A 19,276-nucleotide genomic window follows, 5' to 3' on the forward strand; every position below is an offset into this window, starting at 1 on the left:
GTCCCCACAAAGTGATAAACACACACACACACACACACACACACACACATATACTGTATATAAATATTTACTGTATATACAGTATATATATATATATATATATATATATATATATATATATATATATATATATATATGTATGTATATATGTATATACAGTATATATATATATATATATATATATATATATATATATATATGTATATACAGTATATATATATATATATATATATATATATATATATATATATATATATATATATATATATACTGTATATACATATATACATACATATACTGTATATACATTGGCCCCAAGCAGTATTTGTATATGTAAATCTACTTCAAATTAAATTAAATGGATTAGATACAAAGTATCAAAACAAGTGGCATCTGCAAACAAATAAAGCAATGATTTAAAATAAATCAAATGTTTTTATCAAAAGTAAACTTACTTTCCTATGGACATTTTCCACTATGTTTGACAACAAGAAACTGTCCAAACACTCGTCATAATTATGAACAGAATGTCTATTGTTTTATAATTTGAAACCTAACAGTTCTTTTCAACGTAGTCTCATAGAATTAATGTTACTATTACAACAATTTTGCAAACTGACTTTTACTTGTCGCTTTCTATGTTTTGCTGCAGTTTACTGGTGAAATAAACACTAGAGGTGCTACAACAACTGTGCGTTTTATTCACTTTCACACAAATCAGGACTAAAAAGTTTGATTAGGACTTTATAAATACCTCTTATTTTTCTTACTATTATTCACACACTGCTATGTTATTATATCAAAACACTTCTTACACATAATTAAAAAAACTACACATTTTAACGCTTGTATTCAGGGCTTGACATTAACTTTCCTGGCTCACCCAGCCAGTGTGGCTAGTGGTATTCAAAAGTAACTAGCCACTCAGCATTTCCAATAGACAAAATCCCCCGCCTCACAAAAAGTGATAAAACTAACTGGAGACTGTAACCACATGCATTTGTTTTGGACATTTTATTTGAACAATAATTATGAGTCTGCGATGGACTGGCGACCTGTCCAGGGTGTCCCCCGCCTTTCGCCCAATGTTAGCTGGGATAGGCTCCAGCCCCCTGCGACCCTGTACACAGGATAAGCGGTTGACGATGGATGGATGGAATAATTATGAGTTCAGCAGGATACAAGCCTAATGATTTAAGTCATCTCTTAGAATATCTGAAGGCAAACATGGCCAGTTAGAACAGGAGGAAAACGTATTAAAAATGTGTCAATTTGTCCATGGAAATCCAGATTTTAACCCCTTTTACCATTCTAAATTATACTTGCCCATGTGAAATTTTGACATTGTTCTTTCTTTTTTTTTTTTTTTTTTACAGTGGCATTTGTAATAATAAGGCCAAAAGCACAAGTCAGACCATTGATGGCTCAACATTATTGTGGTAAGGATAATGTAGTAGATAGTCTTTCTAAAAAATAAACACTGTGATATGAAAAACTAATAAACTTAATATGTTTAAAAACCTTTAACTACAAGTTTTACAGTTAGTAAAGTTAATATTTCCAAGGAGTACAACAGGCGATGTTAGGTATATTAAACATTCACTTTCAATGCAACTTTATACATATAGAAAAATGTATGAATCTGTTTCCCAATCATGAATGTCCTATGGGTTTTGATCAAGATAAAGGTGAATGATGACAAAATATTTATTAATAATAAAAATTAAGTCTTATAGATTCACCCTAATAGATTTTAAATATATCTATACCAGGTACCAGTTTAGATGATGAGGTGTATTTAAAAAAACACTTGTAATCGATGTTGATGCATGGCACATTGTTTTTGTCTTTACCTTGTGAGTTTGTGAGGATCGACATCCTCAATATAGTGTGTTAAATTAGAAGATTCTTATTAGAATTCAAATGGGTCACATAAGTTTTGTGGTCTCCGTTGGACACCGAGATATCAAGTAAAGCCTGAATGAATCAAGTAAATTTTGCTCTGCGATGTCCCAGAACCCTGACTATCTCTGAAGCACACTGGTGTGCGCTGTGGCAGTTCACTAAAATCACACTTGGTGTAAGATATGAGAGGCATATTTAGTGGTTATAAGGTGCTGAATGCGGGACGAATAAGATTAAATTTGATTCAGATGCGGCAACCCGTCAAAGTGGCTAGTAAAGTTGACGGAGTTGCCTGCCACTGCCGATTTCTATCCACATTTGGCAGGTGGGCGGGTATTAATGTCAAGCCCTGCTTGTAATATAGACCCAGCTACATTTACACACTTATTCCAATGTGATTAGCTTCCGCAGTAGCTCACCAGATAGTGTTGGACTTTGGTCACAAAAACCGAGCCTCTAGCCCGGCCAAGGGCACTTGAAACTAAAGTGAAAGTGCCATAGCAGCGACATGATATGACGTGGTCGTGTCAGTAAATGTGCGTTTCATGTCAAATTTTCTTTTAAAACAGTATTAGTTAGGTTTAGGAGTTGGTTAAGGGTAAAGATGTCTCATTTTTTAACTCTCATTTATCTTTTAAGAAATTATTGGTTAGGTATAGGTTACAATGTCAGGTTATGGAAGTACGTTTTACTCATTAAAGCATCCATCTAATATTCACCTTAAAGACCTCATCTGATTATAACATAATTTCACTCTATTTGGGCACCCCCCCTGCTGGAAATCCTGGGAAACTGCAGCCAAACATGAAGCACATAATTTTTGTTTTCAGCAATTTTGCAACTGTCACGTATATTTCATGAGACCTTCTTTTTGTGAAATGTATTGAAAGTTTTATATCTTTAAAATAAAGACCACTTGGTTTGATATTTTGTTATGTAATGCAAAGATTTAATACATTCAATAATTTGAATAAAGTCGAAACTATTTGTCGTGCCACTGTATACAAAAAAAACATGTCTTACCTTAAAAACCAGTTCTCCCATAAGACCATTCCAAGTCCCATCTGCCTGCTGGCTGCCATATTTGTGATCAGGAGCTATGTAGATCTCATACTTAAAGCCAAGGTAGTTTGCCAGAGCATCCAGCACATCAATTGAGAAGCCTTGGTACTTCTTAGGCTTCCCAAGCACATTTTCAGAAACCATCACAAAAGGTTCTTCCTGAAAAAGCCACAGCACAGAAATCATTCAGTCAGCTTATTGTGACCAAGTCTTCTAGCTCAAAGCAACAAAAACAGTTGCAGGGGATTAAGACATTCATAATAAACAGTCCCCACAATAATGCCTATGGACACAGAGGTAGGTTAAAGTTAGAAGGGAATCATAAATACTCTCCTGAGAACACAGCTTGACAGGGTGGCAGATCCATTCCTGGAGCTGACACAAGTGTTTACCTGAAGCGGAAGTATAAGCTCCAACAGCGCCTTAGTTAATGCTCATAATTTTATTTTAAGCAGGAGGCAATGCTGTTGTATATGGGCTAAAGCTTAATGTCACTTCTCTTTAACCTGCCCTTATGAGCTGTGGCATAATTCTGAGAAAAGTCAGGTGGGAATTAAAGCAACGTCATATCCAATCAAGAGTAATGTGAGAAAGGTAAATATGCATATTTTTTTATATAATCTTTTATTAGGATAGCTGAGTGAAATTTTACAGAGAATACAGGAGGTAAGGGTGCAGGCCTCACAAAAGCTACATGTTTGAACTCAGTTAGTAGTGAATCATAACTGAAGAGAATCTGAGAGGACCTCAGAGAAAGGAATAGTACATACTGTGGCTGTGTCTGAAGTCGTTCACTCATTCACTCTTTTACTCATTCACTATTTCCTATATAGTGAATGACAGTGAGTGCTCTATATCAGCAAGGAGCAAATGAAATGAGTGCGTGAATTCGGATGTTGATGTATCCACAGGGCTTCGGAGAGAGTGATGGAGCTGTCACAGAAACTACTTTATCACATACAGTATATTCTTTTGTATTACATGTACATTACTTTGAATAATACTTTTACCACTAATAATAATAATAATAATACTTGTTGCTCTTAAATGAGATTGTATGTTAAGGAATAATAAACACTTTATATATGTTCAAAATGATTTAATTAAAACTACATAATTTTAATTAAATACATAATGTATACATTATTGTATTTATTTAATATGTTTTAGTATCTTTTATCACAATCCAACATGGGTACTGTTTCTGGGCACAGATATGAGAAAACTAGCTCCCCAATGCAACCATAAAGCAGTTATCATAACCTAAATGTGAAAACCAAATATTTGAATCATCCACTAAATTATCAATAATATCACCACAGTTCACGTGTTCACTCTCCCGGCTCATCGGTCCTCCCAGCGGTGGATTATGGGGAATACTCTCGTCGAGTGTTCATCTGATGTACACTCAAAATCAGAGTGCATTGTGGGTAAGAATGAGTGAATGAATGTAGGGAACGAGTAGTTCACTCAGAATTCGGAGGCTACTACAAAATGGCTGAAACCCGAAATAGTGCACTATATAGTGGACAGGGGCCATTTCGGATACAGCATATGTCATACATACTACTACTAAACGCAGTAGGCATTTTGTTTTTTGTTTTTGGTGTTGCTTGCTACAAATAATGCAGGACTTAATATGGGAAATTACAAAAAATTCAATACAATTTGTCTACAGGGTGTTGATATAATGTATGAAGGTTGTGACACAGGAAATAAGGGCATAATTACGTTAAATACCTGTGTAACCTTTCTTAAGGTGTTAACAAGAAGGGCTATACGCAAGTACACACACTCTACTCATGCTTGAAGTGTGAGGAAGTGTGACAGGCTTCTCTTAGTTTCTTTCTCGCCAAGAAGACTGCAGATGTCAAGATTTATAGTGAAAAAAGGAGTTACATTTTTGTCTGTTTTCGTCTGTTTTCGTATTTCTTCAGAAGACATGGATTAAACCACTCAAGTCATATGGATTGCCTTTATGCTTCCTTTATTTCCTTTTTGGAGCTTAAAAATTGTCAAAGGGTTTCTCCAGAGATGTAGGCAGTTAATTAAAATGTTTCAGATTTGTTCCAAGTTCTTGGACTGAATTTAAGGCAAGATACTCTGAAGTAAAAAATAAATTATAAATAAATAATATTTAATAGAAAAGGGGACTGAACAAACCATTTTCTCTCAGTTTATATTTCTATTAAGATTCACACTTATCAAAACATAACTTAACTTGATCGTACTTTTCAGTCATGCATTATTTATAGAGTGTTCTGACTAACTCTTGAGATCCCTAATGCTCAATTAGGAATTTAAGGTTTTACTCTGCTCATATCAGAGAAATTAAGTCCTTACGTGAAGTATATTCGGTGCTTTAAATGAAAAAATAGATACCCGATTTCAAGCTGATCATACCAGCATTAGCTATGACTATGGTTGAAGAAACCTATGTGAAGTTCTACAGCAATGAGACAGCATTTGCAACATTTGAATGTGCAACATTTAAACATTCATATCGATTAGTCTTTCTTCATGAATAAAGATGAGCACCGTCTCCATGGTTCCAAAAATGCTCGGCAGACTACTGTGGAGGTGGATATGATGCGATTTGGATTTAGTTTGAGCCGTGGGCTTACTAGAGTTCCATAAAAGGTCTACAAACATTATCATATACTGCCAAACTTGCTATAGAGAATTTCTGAAGGTCAAACAGTGAAAATGTTTTTTATATTGGGAATTTTTAGTCAGGCAATCTGTGTAAGCTCTGGAAATGTTCTCAGGAACACTGTCAACTGCATTTTTCATTGAATTGTGAGGGTAAATACTCAAGAGCAAGCAGGTTCACACAATTATAGAAGAGATATCCAGAGGCTTACATATCTAGAATGCCTTTAATATTGTATTTTGTATTTAAGGAACAGTTTGAACAAAAAACAGTAGCATGCAGTCAGTCCCTTCAAACCCTTTAGAGATGGAATGACATAAATGGAGACAGCAAATAAATTAATTCGAAAATGTTTCAGCAATTAATAACCAATGCATTAAGTATATACAATACAAAAACAACTTAAATCACTGTAGACTACCTCAAATATATTAGCACTTTTTCTCCTGTTTGACGGAGTGCAGACTGTCAGCAGTCTGCACCTTCGCAGCTCCAAAGAAAAAAAGGGGTTACGCATTGTACATAAATCAGAAAAGTTTCCCTTCCTGCAGCCATGTTTACGAATCTAAGGGCTTAAATTGAACAGAGTGTCCCAGCTATAGACAGAGAAAAAAACAGTATTAAAATCTGTGGATAATTTTACAGTGTAGAATCCGAATAACATTATTTTCTTCAAACGAACAAACTAATTGGCAACTTTCTCGCACTGTATGCAATCATAATTAATGGCAAGTTAAAGAGTCTTTGTTCTCTAGATCGGCATGCCAATGGCCTCCGTAGAGGGCTGCAAGGAGCAGTTAAGATTTCCAACAACCCAAGCAACAGTCCATCCAAGGGTAACCTGGCATACATCCAGGGGAAATTGCATGAACATTATTTTATACAATAGCTTAAAAATTATTTCTTACAGCCATTGTAGTGAAGTACATTCAAAATGTTTAATTAAATACAAATCTAGATTCCACTAAATGAATAAGGAAGATGGTTTTTCATTTATAATAAAATATATAAAATGTATATGCACCAATAAAAAAGCAATATTTACATATATATATATATATATATATACACACACACACACATACACATATTCACATATACACATACATACATGTCATAAGTTAACGTACATTTGAGCTAAATACATTTAAGCTCAGTTTTTCACAATTCCTGACATTTAATCGTAGAAAATGTCATGGTTACTGTTGTAACCTCTGTTCCCTGATGGAGGGACTGAGACATCACCAAAGAGATATAGTGTGCTCTCTCTCCCAGCTTCCTGGATGTTCTTCCTCCCTAGCCTTCTCGCCTGCGAATTCAGAGGAAATTTGCGGACAGACCCACTACAAGCCTTAAGTGCTCTGTACTGGGGTAGGGCTCCACAGCCCTAATTCCCTCTTCAGACAACTCCCCCTGTCAGCGGACCCGTTTCTCTGCCCCCGCTCGCTGTGCTTGTTGAGCTCCTCCCTCATCAGGTAGGACCTACCACCATGCCACTTCCACGTGTGGCTTGATAACCCATGTGACATATTGGCCACATGTTACCTCCCCCCAGTCTGGGCAGGATGTGGTCTCCGCAGGGTCTTTTCCCCCTGAAAGAATAGGAACGTAAAAGATTGCCTTCCCTGACGCATTTCATAGCATTAAAATAGCACCAGCCGCTTTATGCTCTATGACGAGAAACATAGAGAGAAAAAGGCGCAGCTGGCTGTCTTGCTCCCATGATAGTCATGTTGCCTGTTCCCACCTTAGGGGTGCTGGGAACCTAAGGTCTGTATGTGACACCATTTTCTGGGGGCATTGGGTAGGGTTACGTGCGGCCAATACAGTTGCTTATAGCACGCAGTAGCTTGCACCTGTTTCAGCAGTTCACATAGCACTGTCTAATGCATGGCATTATTTAAATGGGACCCCGAGTGAGTGACAGAAGGGGAACATCATGGTTACTGTTGTAAACTCCATTCCCTGATGGAGGGAATGAGACATTGTGTCCCCCTTGCCAAGACCCTAGACCTACCACTGTAAAAGGCCGTATCTTATTCTCTGAAAAAACCTGACTATATATATAGTGGTGGTGGTGTAGTGGGCTAAACCACATAACTGGTAATCAGAAGGTCACTGGTTCAAACCCCACAGCCACCACCATTGTGTCCTTGAGCAAGGCACTTAACTCCAGGTTGCTCCAGGGGGATTGTCCCTGTAATAAGTGCACTGTAAGTTGCTTTGGATAAAAGTGTCTGCCAAATGCATAAATGTAAATGTAAATATATAAATAAATGTACCTCACCCCCCCCACACTATGTTATCTCATATTTCAAATGTTTGTTTTGTTTCAGTTTTGTCCTGTAAATTATTTTCTCTTCCAAATTAGCTGCTCAGAGAAAACGCCTTGCCTCTTTAAATGAACATCAGCAATAGAGTATTGATTATTAAAACCTTAATTTATAGTTGCAAATCTTGAACTTCTTAGATACCCATGTTTATCTATATGAAAATATTTCTAAATTCTGCTCACAAGGGCACAAGTGTAGACATTTATTTGTTGCACAATTGAAAGGATTGAACTCAGCAAGAAGCTTTCACAGGCCTGAATAGCTTTATTCAACACACAGATTCTAGCTGAAGGCCAATGACCAACCATCATATAATCGGCCTACTCATATCTCTCTCCAGAGTCTCCAGCAGCTCCGCTTGCGTACCACCGTGATGCAATACCAAACTTGTGTGGCACTGGCAGCCCACTGAAAATAATAACCTGTCTTTTATTTTTCATATTCTCTTACACAAATCCCTATTGATGGCTGAAGTGTTTCTGGGAATACGTTAGGCAGATTTATCATGGAAGGGGTGTTATTGACTGCATGCTGCCTGCACATTAAGCCAGAGCTTTCTAATCCTCACCAGACCCCCCTCGCTCAATAAGCTATTAGAGGAAATAAGGATATGCATGCCAACTCGCACTATAGCCAAGAGGTGCCATCCATCAGATCTTCTTTTGAGGGGCAAATGGGGACTCCTGGCCCAATTGACCATCAGCACGATCGGAATAATATTGGAAGCACTTTGAGTGGGGGCCAGGTACAGCAACAACAACCCCTTTAACTGGCTTCTTTCACTCTCTTTTTTATCTATGTTGAGATGTAGACTTGTTGTTATTGAGCCATACCAAAAGGAGTACAGCCCTTTTCTACCCATGTTGCATTGATTTCCATCTCAATACATGGTCATGTCTTCCAACTAACTACACATGCAGTAATACAAATTCACACAGATCTTGTGAACAATCTCTGCCACTACTAAGGAAATCAATAGTAATCATGGAACTACACAAGCTGTGTGTCCCAGTGATGCATGTTCCTAAAATCTGTGCTATCCTGTATACAGTGACAGCTACTGCATGTATGCATGTACCACTGTTGGAGTGTTTGTACAACACACTCTCATAATGATACGTCCCTATAGCTACTTTTTGCCTGCACCACCAATACGTCACCCATGGTCTGTTGCCTGAACCAGCAAATTATCACCGTTGGTCCGTATTTTAAATGTCACTCTGATGCCATATTCAACACATTTCTGAGCATTTCATTGCATTCCTTTACTCAAATAATGAGAAAAGCATCATGAAATCATAAAACTATTCCTCTCTTTGTGCACTGTATTCCAGATTTTCTGAGGCATTGTGAGGCCTTTGCATGAGAAGCAGATCTAAATTAAATTCTTTAATTAATGATAATCTTTCACATATGCCATAACACTCAAATTTATTTCATCAAATCGCCTGAACAAGGGTTATGACGGCTTTGACATCAGGGATGTCAAATGCCATTTGTTTTACGCGTGTCTTGTGACCGATTCTAAAGTTCGGATGTAACTTCATGTAAAGGAAGATTTTTCACCGAGACTGTCCTGGTGAACAATGCATACTTTTTGCATAAAGTATCAGCAGCATTTGGAAATGTTCCACAGACTTTTTTCTTTGTCTTTCCGGTTAAAAAAAATAAACAATGCCAGTCACCAGTATACACCGATCAGCCACAACATTAAAACCACCTGCCTAATATTGTGTAATTCCTCCTCGTGCCACCAAAACAGCGCCGACTCGCATCTCAGAATAGCATTCTGAGATGATATTCTTCTCACCACAACTATACAGAGCGGTTATCTGAGTTACCGTAGACTTTGTCTGTTCAATCCAGTCTGGCCATTCTCTGTTGACCTCTCTAATCAATAAGTCATTTCCATCCACAAAACTGCTGCTCACTGGATGTTTTTTGTTTTTGGCAAAATTATGAGTAAATTCTAGATACTGTTGTGTAAGAAAATCCTACGAGATCAGCAGTTACAGAAATACTCAAACCAGCTGCATGATTTTATGCACTGCACTGCTACCACAAAATTGGCTGATTAGATAATCACATGGATGATTGTTGGTGCCAGATTGGCTGGTTTGAGTATTTATGTAACTTCTGCACAACAGTCTCTAGAATTTATTCCAAATGGTGCCAAAAACAAAAAACATCCAGTGAGCGACAGTTCTGTGGATGGAAATGCGTTGTTGTTGAGAAAGGTCAACAGAGAATGGCCAGACTGGTTCGAACTGACAAAGTCTATGGTAACTCAGATAACTGCTTTGTACAATTGTGGTGAGAAGATTAGCATCTCAGAATAGCATTCTGAGATGCAGGTTTGCGCTGTTTCGGCAGCACAAAAGGTACCTACACAATATTAGGTAGGTAGTTTTAATGTTGTGGCTGATGTATGTTGTGTTTTAAATTGTTGGCATGTTGCTGTTTAATTCGATTATTTGCTACCAGCCACCCATGGACAACCAGTTTAATCAGAAAGTATACCATAAAAAATAAACAAGGCTGTTTTTTTTTTTTTGCTTGTGAACAACATGGCTTCTGTGGTCTACCAGCAAACTTGCACTAAACCAGCATTAACCATCATGGAAATTCACTCTGGTTGGAAATGGTCTCAGAAGGGTAGATATTTTTTGAGCCCCGTTAATGCAAAACACTCTTTCAAGCATGCAGCCATAATCAGTCAGTGAGTGAATCAAGAACAGGTGTCATGGTGCATTGAGATTGCACAGTTTCCTGGCAGATGTGTGTTCTCACAGTCAGTGCTTGTGTTTGGAACAGCACCAGGTTTTCTCAGACCGGTGAAGAGCTGTCAGAGCTGGCACGCTGTCTATACAGACACTCCTGCCACTGGGGCAGCTGGGAGTAGTAGGGAGTCTAAGATGCAGGGAGCCAGAGAAACGCAACCAGCTCGCAGTAAGACCTAAGGGAGCTCTCTATAAGCCACCGGCAGGGAACATGCACCTTTTCCCTTCCACCTGAAGGTTTACTTTACAAAAGACAACATATCCCATGCTTTCAAGCTCCCCTTATCCCTTACCATATGTTTCACCACAAGGCTAAATGGAACTCCATTGGTACAAGGAAGATATGTTTTTCTTCAGTTTTTCCGTTTTTGGATGATTTTTCTTAATGTTAATACAGTGTTTAAACTAGAAAAGACAATTTTGCACTCAAATACATCACAAACCCAAATGGTCACTGTGGAAAGGCAGTAAATCAATGACCACCTGGAACCACAGTGAGCAGCAAATAATAGTTGTCATATCTTAAGTTAACACTTAAGATAGGAAGTTTCCGTAATAAGTTTCCTGGTGATATGGTGTTCTAATAAGTTTTCATCACCAGAAAAACTATGCTGGTTAACTAGATTAGTTTTGCTGTTAGTTCCCCGTCTGTCACTCACTCAACGTTGTGTTGATGAGTTGACATTAGGGGTCGCTCCTGCGGAACCCAGACATCTCTGATTTTGAGAAAAGGCCAATGAGAATTAGCGTGTGGAATCTGCATGCCACTCCCCCGGACATACGGGTATGAAAGGAGTGACGCTGCAAATACACATCAGATATCTTCTTCGGAGCCGAGAGAGCAGTCACAAAGCTGAATTTGTCTGCCGTTCATTCATCTCTACAAGTTGTTGGTTTTACGGCGCTTTCCAGCGGTTCTCCCCTCGCACACTACGTTGTGCTGAGCACAACCCCTGGGTGCTTCAGCAGCAGAAAAAGTGCTCACGGAGTGAATAACTTCGTTTATACTCGGCTGGACTCCCACCCTCAGGTGCGGCGGCTCAGTGGCAGGCTGACGTGGAGCTGACAGCCATGCTTGCCCAGGCAGTCGCGAGTGTCGGGCTGGAGTGAAACCCTCCACCTCCCCCCGAACCCTCGTGGCTCGACGATTGGTTTCTGGGGCCAGAGCGCCGCTTACGGCCACGCTCTGCCTCCGTTCCTTTCTTCCCGGAGGTGCATGAGGAGCTTACGCTCTCGTGGCAGGCACCTTTTACTGCCCGCACATGAGCAGTGAGCTCCTCCGCTCTCACTACCCTTGATGGCAGGGCGGCAAGGGGCTACACGGCGATTCCCCAGGTGGACCAAGTGGTTGTGGTGCACTTATGCCCGCAAAATGGCTCCACCTGGTGGAACCGCCCGAGGCTTCCGTCCAGGGCCTGTAGGCTGACGTCGTCTCTGATGGCTAAAGCCTACAGCGCCACTGGGCACATCGCCTCCGCCTTGCATGCTATGGCACTCCTGCAGGTGCAGCAAGCCAATGCACTTAGAGAACTACACAAGGGTAGTCCTGACCCAGGTGTAATGCAGGAGCTGCTTTCGGCGACCGACTTCGCCCTCAGGCTCTCGGGCAGGCGATGTCCACCTTGGTGGTCCAGGAGCGCCACCTCTGGCTCAACCTGGTTGAGTCGCGAGAGGCTGACAAGGTACGTTTCCTTGACGCCCCAATCTCCCAGGTTAGGCTGTTTGGAGACACCGTAGGAGACTTCGCCTGGCAGTTCTCAACGGTGAGGAAGCATACGGAGGCTATACAGCACATCGGCATTATGCGGTACCCACATTTTAAAAAAAGAGAGCAGTTTCCTCAGCCCCCGGGCTCTACTTCCGGTCGCCGACCCTTGGACTGGCCCGCGACTGCGTTGGCACATCAACTGCCTCGAGTTGCTGGCAGCACTTGCCCTGAGGAGGCTTTTGCCGTTGATCTGGTGCAAGCACGTGTAGCTCTGGACGGACAACACAGCTGCGGCGGCGTATATCAACCGCCAAGGCGGTCTACGCTCTTGCCGCATGTCGCAACTCACCCGCCGTCTCATCCTTTGGAATCAGCACCGACTCAAGTCAGTGCTTTCCTTTCTGCAGTAAAAGTTGGGGGGCCGGCTGTCCCCCTCCACCTTGAAGGTGTATGTAGCCGCTATATCGGCACATCATGAGGCAGTGGAAGGTAAGTATTTAGGGAAGCACGATTTGGTCATCAGGTTCCTGAGAGGTGCGAGGAGGTTAAACCCCCCCAGGCCGCGCCTCGTTCCCTCGTGGGACCTCTCCGTGGTCCCTCGTGGCCTTCGGGGTTCTCCGTTCGAGCCCCTTGAGTCAGCAGAGCTAAAGGCGCTCTCTCTGAAGACCGCCCTCCTGACGGTGCACACTTCCATCAAGAGGGTAGGGGACCTGCAGGTGTTCTCTGTTAGTGAACTGTGCCTAGAGCTTACTCTCACGTCATCCTGAGACCCCGACCGGGCTACGTGCCCAAGGTTACCACGACCCCTTTTAGGGATCAAGTGGTGAACCTGCAAGCGCTGCCCCAGGAGGAGGCAGACCCAGCCTTGGCGTTGCTGTGTCCGGTGCATGCTCTTCTGCGCTGAGCAGATCTTTGTTTGCTTCGGCGGACAGCAGAAGGGAAGCGCTGTCTCCAAACAGAGGATCGCCTACTGGGTTGTCGATGCCATCACAATGGCATACCACGCCCAGCACGTGCCGCCCCCTGCTGGCCTACGAGCCCATTCTACCAGGGGCGTTGCGGCTTTGTGGGCGTTGTCCCATGGCGCCTCTCTAGCAGACATATGTAGCCGCGGTTTGGGCAACACCTAACACCTTTGCGAGGTTCTATAACCTCAGGTTTGAGCCAGTTTTGTCCTGTGTGTTATCAGGTGACACAAACAGGTAAGTTCGGGTCAGCTGGCCGGGTGTATCGCTTGTGCATCCCTCCCTTGAGGCGAAGATGTGCGCTCTTTTCCCAGTTGCGTTCGCAGGAAGAGTGAACCCTGGACGTTCTTCCTCCCTAGCCTAGTGGCCGTCGAGTCTTCGGAGAGGCTCGCTGCCACCCCTGTACAGGCGTCACTAGGCCCCCATACTGAGGTAAGTGCTCCACATGTGCTGGTTGTCCCCTTCGGCAACCCCGTGTGACGTATATCCCGTAAAATGATTTCCCTACCGGTAAACTGCGTCTTCCTTGGACAGAGGGCCCTCTGCCCTGGGTCACCGTGTTTGTAGTAACTCCCCCCCCCCTTTGGGTAGGGTCTACCATGATGCCGCTCAACACGATGTGCTTCCACTCCTAACCGGTAAGACCGTGTGTGTATTCCACCTAACCCCCCCTCTCGGGGCCGGGTGTGGTCTCTGCTGTGTTTTCCTCCTTGGAGGGACACCCCCAGCTTGGACCATATATTTGGCCCCCAGTCGAATGATTTCGTTCCTTTTAGAGAGAATAATACAGAGAAGGCCCCGGCTGAGCCAGCCAGTCCTTATACTTCTGAGCAGTTAGCCGTTCCCCTAGGTGCAGGGGACCGCTTCATGCCTGCCAGTGTGTTGGGGGTAGTTATGTGACGGCTTGCTGCACTGACTACGAGGCACACAGAGGTTTGCCCGTCTCGCACCGCCAGTCTGCGTAACTCGGTTCAGCTCTGTGGCGTTTTCCATGGGGACTCCTATTGACAACTCATCGACACAATGTCGAGTGAGTGACAGACGAGGAATGTCTTGGTTAATGACGTAACCTCCATTCCCTGATGGAGGGAATGAGACGTTGTGTCCCGCCGGCCACAACACTGAACCAACCGCTGAAAGCGCCGGGTCTTTGGCTCGGCTCCTCAGTGCGATACCTGATGTGTATTTGCAGCATCACTCCTTTTATACCCGTATGTCTGGGGGAGTGGCATGCAAATTCCACACGCCAATTCTCATTGGCCTTTTCTCAAAATCAGATGTCTGGGCTCCGCAGGAGCGACCCCTAGTGTCAACTCATTGACACAATGTCTCGTTCCCTCCATCAGGGATCAGAGGTTACGTCAGTAACCGAGACGCTTTCCACCAGCTAGATCAGCATCAAACCAGCTTGGACCAGCACGGGAATTCACCGTCATGTTGTTCCAAACCAACATATTAGGCAGCATGTTAGTCTCAGTCTCTAATCGCTTTCATTGCATCACACTTTCTACAAAAATGAATGGAAATCGAGGTTGTCATTCGGCATAACATCTCCTTTTGTGTTCCACCGAAGAAAGTCATACAGGTTTGGAACAACACAAGGGTGAGTAAATCATGAAAGAATTGTAATTTTTTTGGGTGAACTTTCCATTTACCTGTATAGATAAATAAACTTATAAAGAATTTATAAGAAATTAGCTATGCCACATACCATGTTTTAGCTCCCATAGCAGTATGAACTGATGATACCCATCTTGTAGACATTCGTCCTATTTTCCAGTATCAAATACAATATACGAGTTAGCCAATATATGTGAGCATATATTCAGCTCTAGACCCCTGTCTCCTCCTGCCACTAGGGGGAGTGCATTAACATGACAGCCTCCGACATCATGATTCATTGCTCACTGTTAGTGATTGTGTACTTAAGGTATTCACAGAGCATTCTGTCAGGCAGAGAAATCACAGAATAAAGGAAAAAAAGGGGGAGACTGAGAGAGAGAAGAGAAGCAGAGTACCAGCATCACCTCTTTCTTCTCCGGCTGACTTAAAAGCAGGGATATGAAGAATTTAAACCTCTGAATCTTTAAAGAACTCCTGGGACTCACTCAAATCGGCGCTGGAGGCGAGATAGCAAAACTCAAATCTCAATATAACCCAGCTCCCCTGGTCTGCGTTCATCACACCCCAAAATTCACTCTTAATGAACTTAGAGACCCATGACTTCATGTGAACAGAGCTCATTGGAATGAATATGGATTACTCATGGGTTACTTAAACCTAATGATGTCCAGTCCAACAGAGGAACTGAGAGACTTCAGTCCTCATTAAATCAGTTTGGTGTCATTTATATTAGAGAGGTAAAAGAAGACAGAAATCATAAGACAACAGTGAATTTTAGAAGACTTACATCTTGTAAAACTTTGTAGTTATAAGGACTATTATATCACTGTGATGAGTTGTATAGCCCTGAAGCTATGGTAAAGTTTTAAAGGACGAACATACCAGTACTGTGACCACACGTAGGACAACCCCACGCATGTTGTTCTCCAGCTTCCGATCTGTCAGAGTTCCATTCAGTCCATGGACTGGGTCCCACGTTGCAAGCTGGACAAATGGAGAAAGTTCACTATAAGTTTATGTCATGTACAGCAAAAGTATGGATTACACTAACAGCCTATAGATTTTTTTTACATGAACTGCAATGCAGTTACACAAATGACTGCTTTTCATGAAATAAAGTACATGGAGTTTTCTTTTTTCTTTTCCTTTTTTCGTTATTTATTACTGAATTGATCTTTGGAGTTTCAAATGAAGTGGTCCAACACCCTTGCATTAAACCCATCCAACCCAATCTGTGTAAAAGTAGCAGTTTCTTTTTTTTTTTTTTTATAATATTCATATTATTCTATTCATTTGACAAAGATCTCTGATGAGTTTGGTGTGCACTCATATGGCTGGTTAAGTTTGTGGCCCATATATTGTTACCTCAGATTTCAATTTCACCCTGATTCAATGCAAAGATGCAGCCATTTCCCAATTCATCTCCATCTGAATTTTTACGAGACAAGCTCCTCGACTGGAATATGGTCAATGAGTCAGAATAGATTTATCCATTGGCCTTTCCATGTGTTGATATTGTTACTGTTCATTCTGAAAAGCCACTACACATTATGGCTTAACAATGCATGGCTTTTGGAAAGCAGCTTGTGCAGTCTGGTACAATAAATCACACCCAGCTGTCTTAAGACCTATGGCTCTGCTCGCGTGTAAACTGCAGCAAGCTGCAATCAGAGGCAGGCCATATATGCTGAATGGTTCATATTTCGATGTAAAGTAAACAGAAAATAGCCCCGCTAAAGAAAACGATGTGAAAATCAAGCACTAATGTGATGTAATAGTAATGCTACATAAAACAAGCAACAAAAACACATTTTAATATGGACACTCTGGCAAGGAGCATACAATCACGATTTAGACAAGTAATTATTCTCTATTACCCAAACACAGATCTGTTCACCAACTTCTAATTAGACTTAGCTAATATGTGTGCTGCATAAACAAACTAATTTGTTGCCCTACTGTGTTCATTTTTTCTCATGAGTCAGAAAACAACCAAAAACAACTATTGATTAATTTACCTGAAGTGTGTCAAGATACCTGGGAAAAATCCTTACCATAGAGATCAAAATGTACCAATCCCCTGCAAGAGTGTTTTGAAATGATTTCCCTAATCTATCAAATATGATATGCAGGGGCTTCATACTTTATGACAGAGTACAAATTGTACCAATAAATGTATGTGAAATAACAAAGTGGCAACAAACACCCACACCTTTAGTTGAGGATGTTATTTTATGGCTGTTTTTTTACTATGTGCAATTCAAATGCCAGCCTTTTTTGTAAACATGACACCAAAGCAGCCTTACTGTAGAAAACATATTGCACAAGTCTGAATCATTGGATCTGGGAGCTCAGCTACATACACAAGAGAAATTTTTTTCTGAAACTTCACACTATGATTTACATTGTTCTGGACTCCTGTTTGTCATTTGCATAATATTTATACTGGGATTAGACAGGTACACTCCATCCCATGGTGGCTAGGATGACACAGCCTTTGCGTACTGTAACTTTTCACTTTAGAGGCACCCTGGGAGTTTTTACCCAAGGCAGTGATTTCAAGTTCATTCTTTTCAAATCAATCAGAAGTACAGTACCAGCTTACAAGGGGTGTAAATCGCATGTTTCATCACGGTACAGTCTTTTTTCAATTCTCTTAGCCAGCAATCCAATGTTTGCCGATACCCCAAAGTCTGCCATTATGTGATTTTGATTTGGTTCGATTAAAGGGCCTGAAATCGATATTACAATACTATGTGCCTTTTTTTTACACAATCAATTAAATTTCTCATCTCACAAATGCAACAAAAATATACTTTGAAAATTGTATTGAGCTCTCTGAAAAGTGCAAATCCAGTAACCTTTGAGACGATTTAGTCATTCTTATCATACACACTTTGCCTTTAGCGGTTTATCATCAATTCAGCCAGGTATTCATGGAGCCGTTTGGTCCAGAATACAAATTTGACAATTTAATACACAGACAGATCTTATTCTAATGTTTCTTTTTTTCTACAAGTAGCTCACATTTAGAAACTTCACTTTCAACAGGTCCGAAGTATAGAATGTGAACTTTCAATCCATACAATGCAAAGAGATATGTACATGTGATTGAAGGTGAGAAAGGACGAGCCTGAATCATGATCATAAATCCAAGCTTAAACAAGAGATATTGATTAGTTTGAACTGGACGGTGTTTCGATACTGCTATAAAGCATCACTTGTAGTGTAATTACTGATAGAGTTGCTCTGATAGGTTGGCGGCTCCACATAGATCACTGTCTGGTGCACAGAAATTAGAATCTGTCCCCAGAGGTGGGTAGAGTAGCCAAATGCTGTACAATTGTACAAGTACAATTACTTCAAAAACATAATTACTCAAGTAGAAGTAAAAGTACTAACATAAATAATTACTTGACTAAGAGTAAGAAAGTATCCAATTAAAAGAGCACTCAAGTAGTGAGTTACTTTCACAAATGACATAATAGACGTTTACTCCCATATATTCCATTACATACTACACATTGAACACGTACTACAGAATTATGTTTTATTATTAATGGAAATTCTGTCATCATTCACCATCATGTTGTTCCAAACCTGTATGACTTTCTTTCTTCCATGTAACACAGTAAGGAGTTATTAGATATCACTATTTACTTTCAGTGAATTTTTTTCTATATATATATTTTGAAAGTGAATGGTGACGGAGACTGTGAGTCCCTAACATTCTGGCTAACATATTTTGTGTTCCACATAATACAAAGCCTCACACTGGTTTGGAACAATGAGGGTAGAGAACTTATGACAGAATATTACATTATGGATGATCTACCACTTTAAAGAGATAGTTTACCAAAAAATTCTCTCATCATTTACTCACCCTCATGCCATCCCAGATGAGTATGACTTCCTTTCTTCTGCAGAACACAAATTCAGATTTTTAAAAGAATATTTTAGCTCTGTAGGCCAAATTTTTGATGCTCCAAAAAGTTCATAAAGGCAGTATAAAAGTAATCCATAAGACTCTAGTGGTTAAATCCATGTCTTTAGAAGTGATATGATAGGTGTGGGTGAGAAACAGATCAATAGTTGTCATTTTATACGCAGAGAAGAATGTGAATCATCAAAAACACAAGAAGAATGTGAAAGTGATCTGTTTCCGTGTTTCTCGTCCACACCTATCACATCGCTTCTGAAGATACTAATTTAACCACTAGAGTCTTATCGATTATTTTTATGCTGAC

At 40.8% G+C, this 19,276-nt stretch overlaps 1 protein-coding gene across 3 annotated transcripts in view; it reads right to left on the minus strand.

The window, feature by feature from the left end:
* grid2 (glutamate receptor, ionotropic, delta 2) overlaps window positions 1-19,276 on the minus strand; it is a 661,023-nt gene that overhangs the window by 165,642 nt on the left and 476,105 nt on the right. For all 3 annotated transcript variants that reach the window (XM_052094053.1, XM_052094054.1, XM_052094055.1), the window contains exons 9-10: window positions 15,912-16,013; window positions 2,929-3,126 (exon numbers count right to left, since the gene is read on the minus strand). In XM_052094053.1, coding sequence (XP_051950013.1) covers window positions 2,929-3,126; window positions 15,912-16,013 — 300 coding nt within the window. The remainder of the gene's footprint in view (window positions 1-2,928; window positions 3,127-15,911; window positions 16,014-19,276) is intronic.

Source organism: Xyrauchen texanus, chromosome 27 (genome assembly GCF_025860055.1).
Source record: "Xyrauchen texanus isolate HMW12.3.18 chromosome 27, RBS_HiC_50CHRs, whole genome shotgun sequence".
In the NCBI taxonomy this organism is placed as follows: domain Eukaryota; kingdom Metazoa; phylum Chordata; class Actinopteri; order Cypriniformes; family Catostomidae; genus Xyrauchen; species Xyrauchen texanus.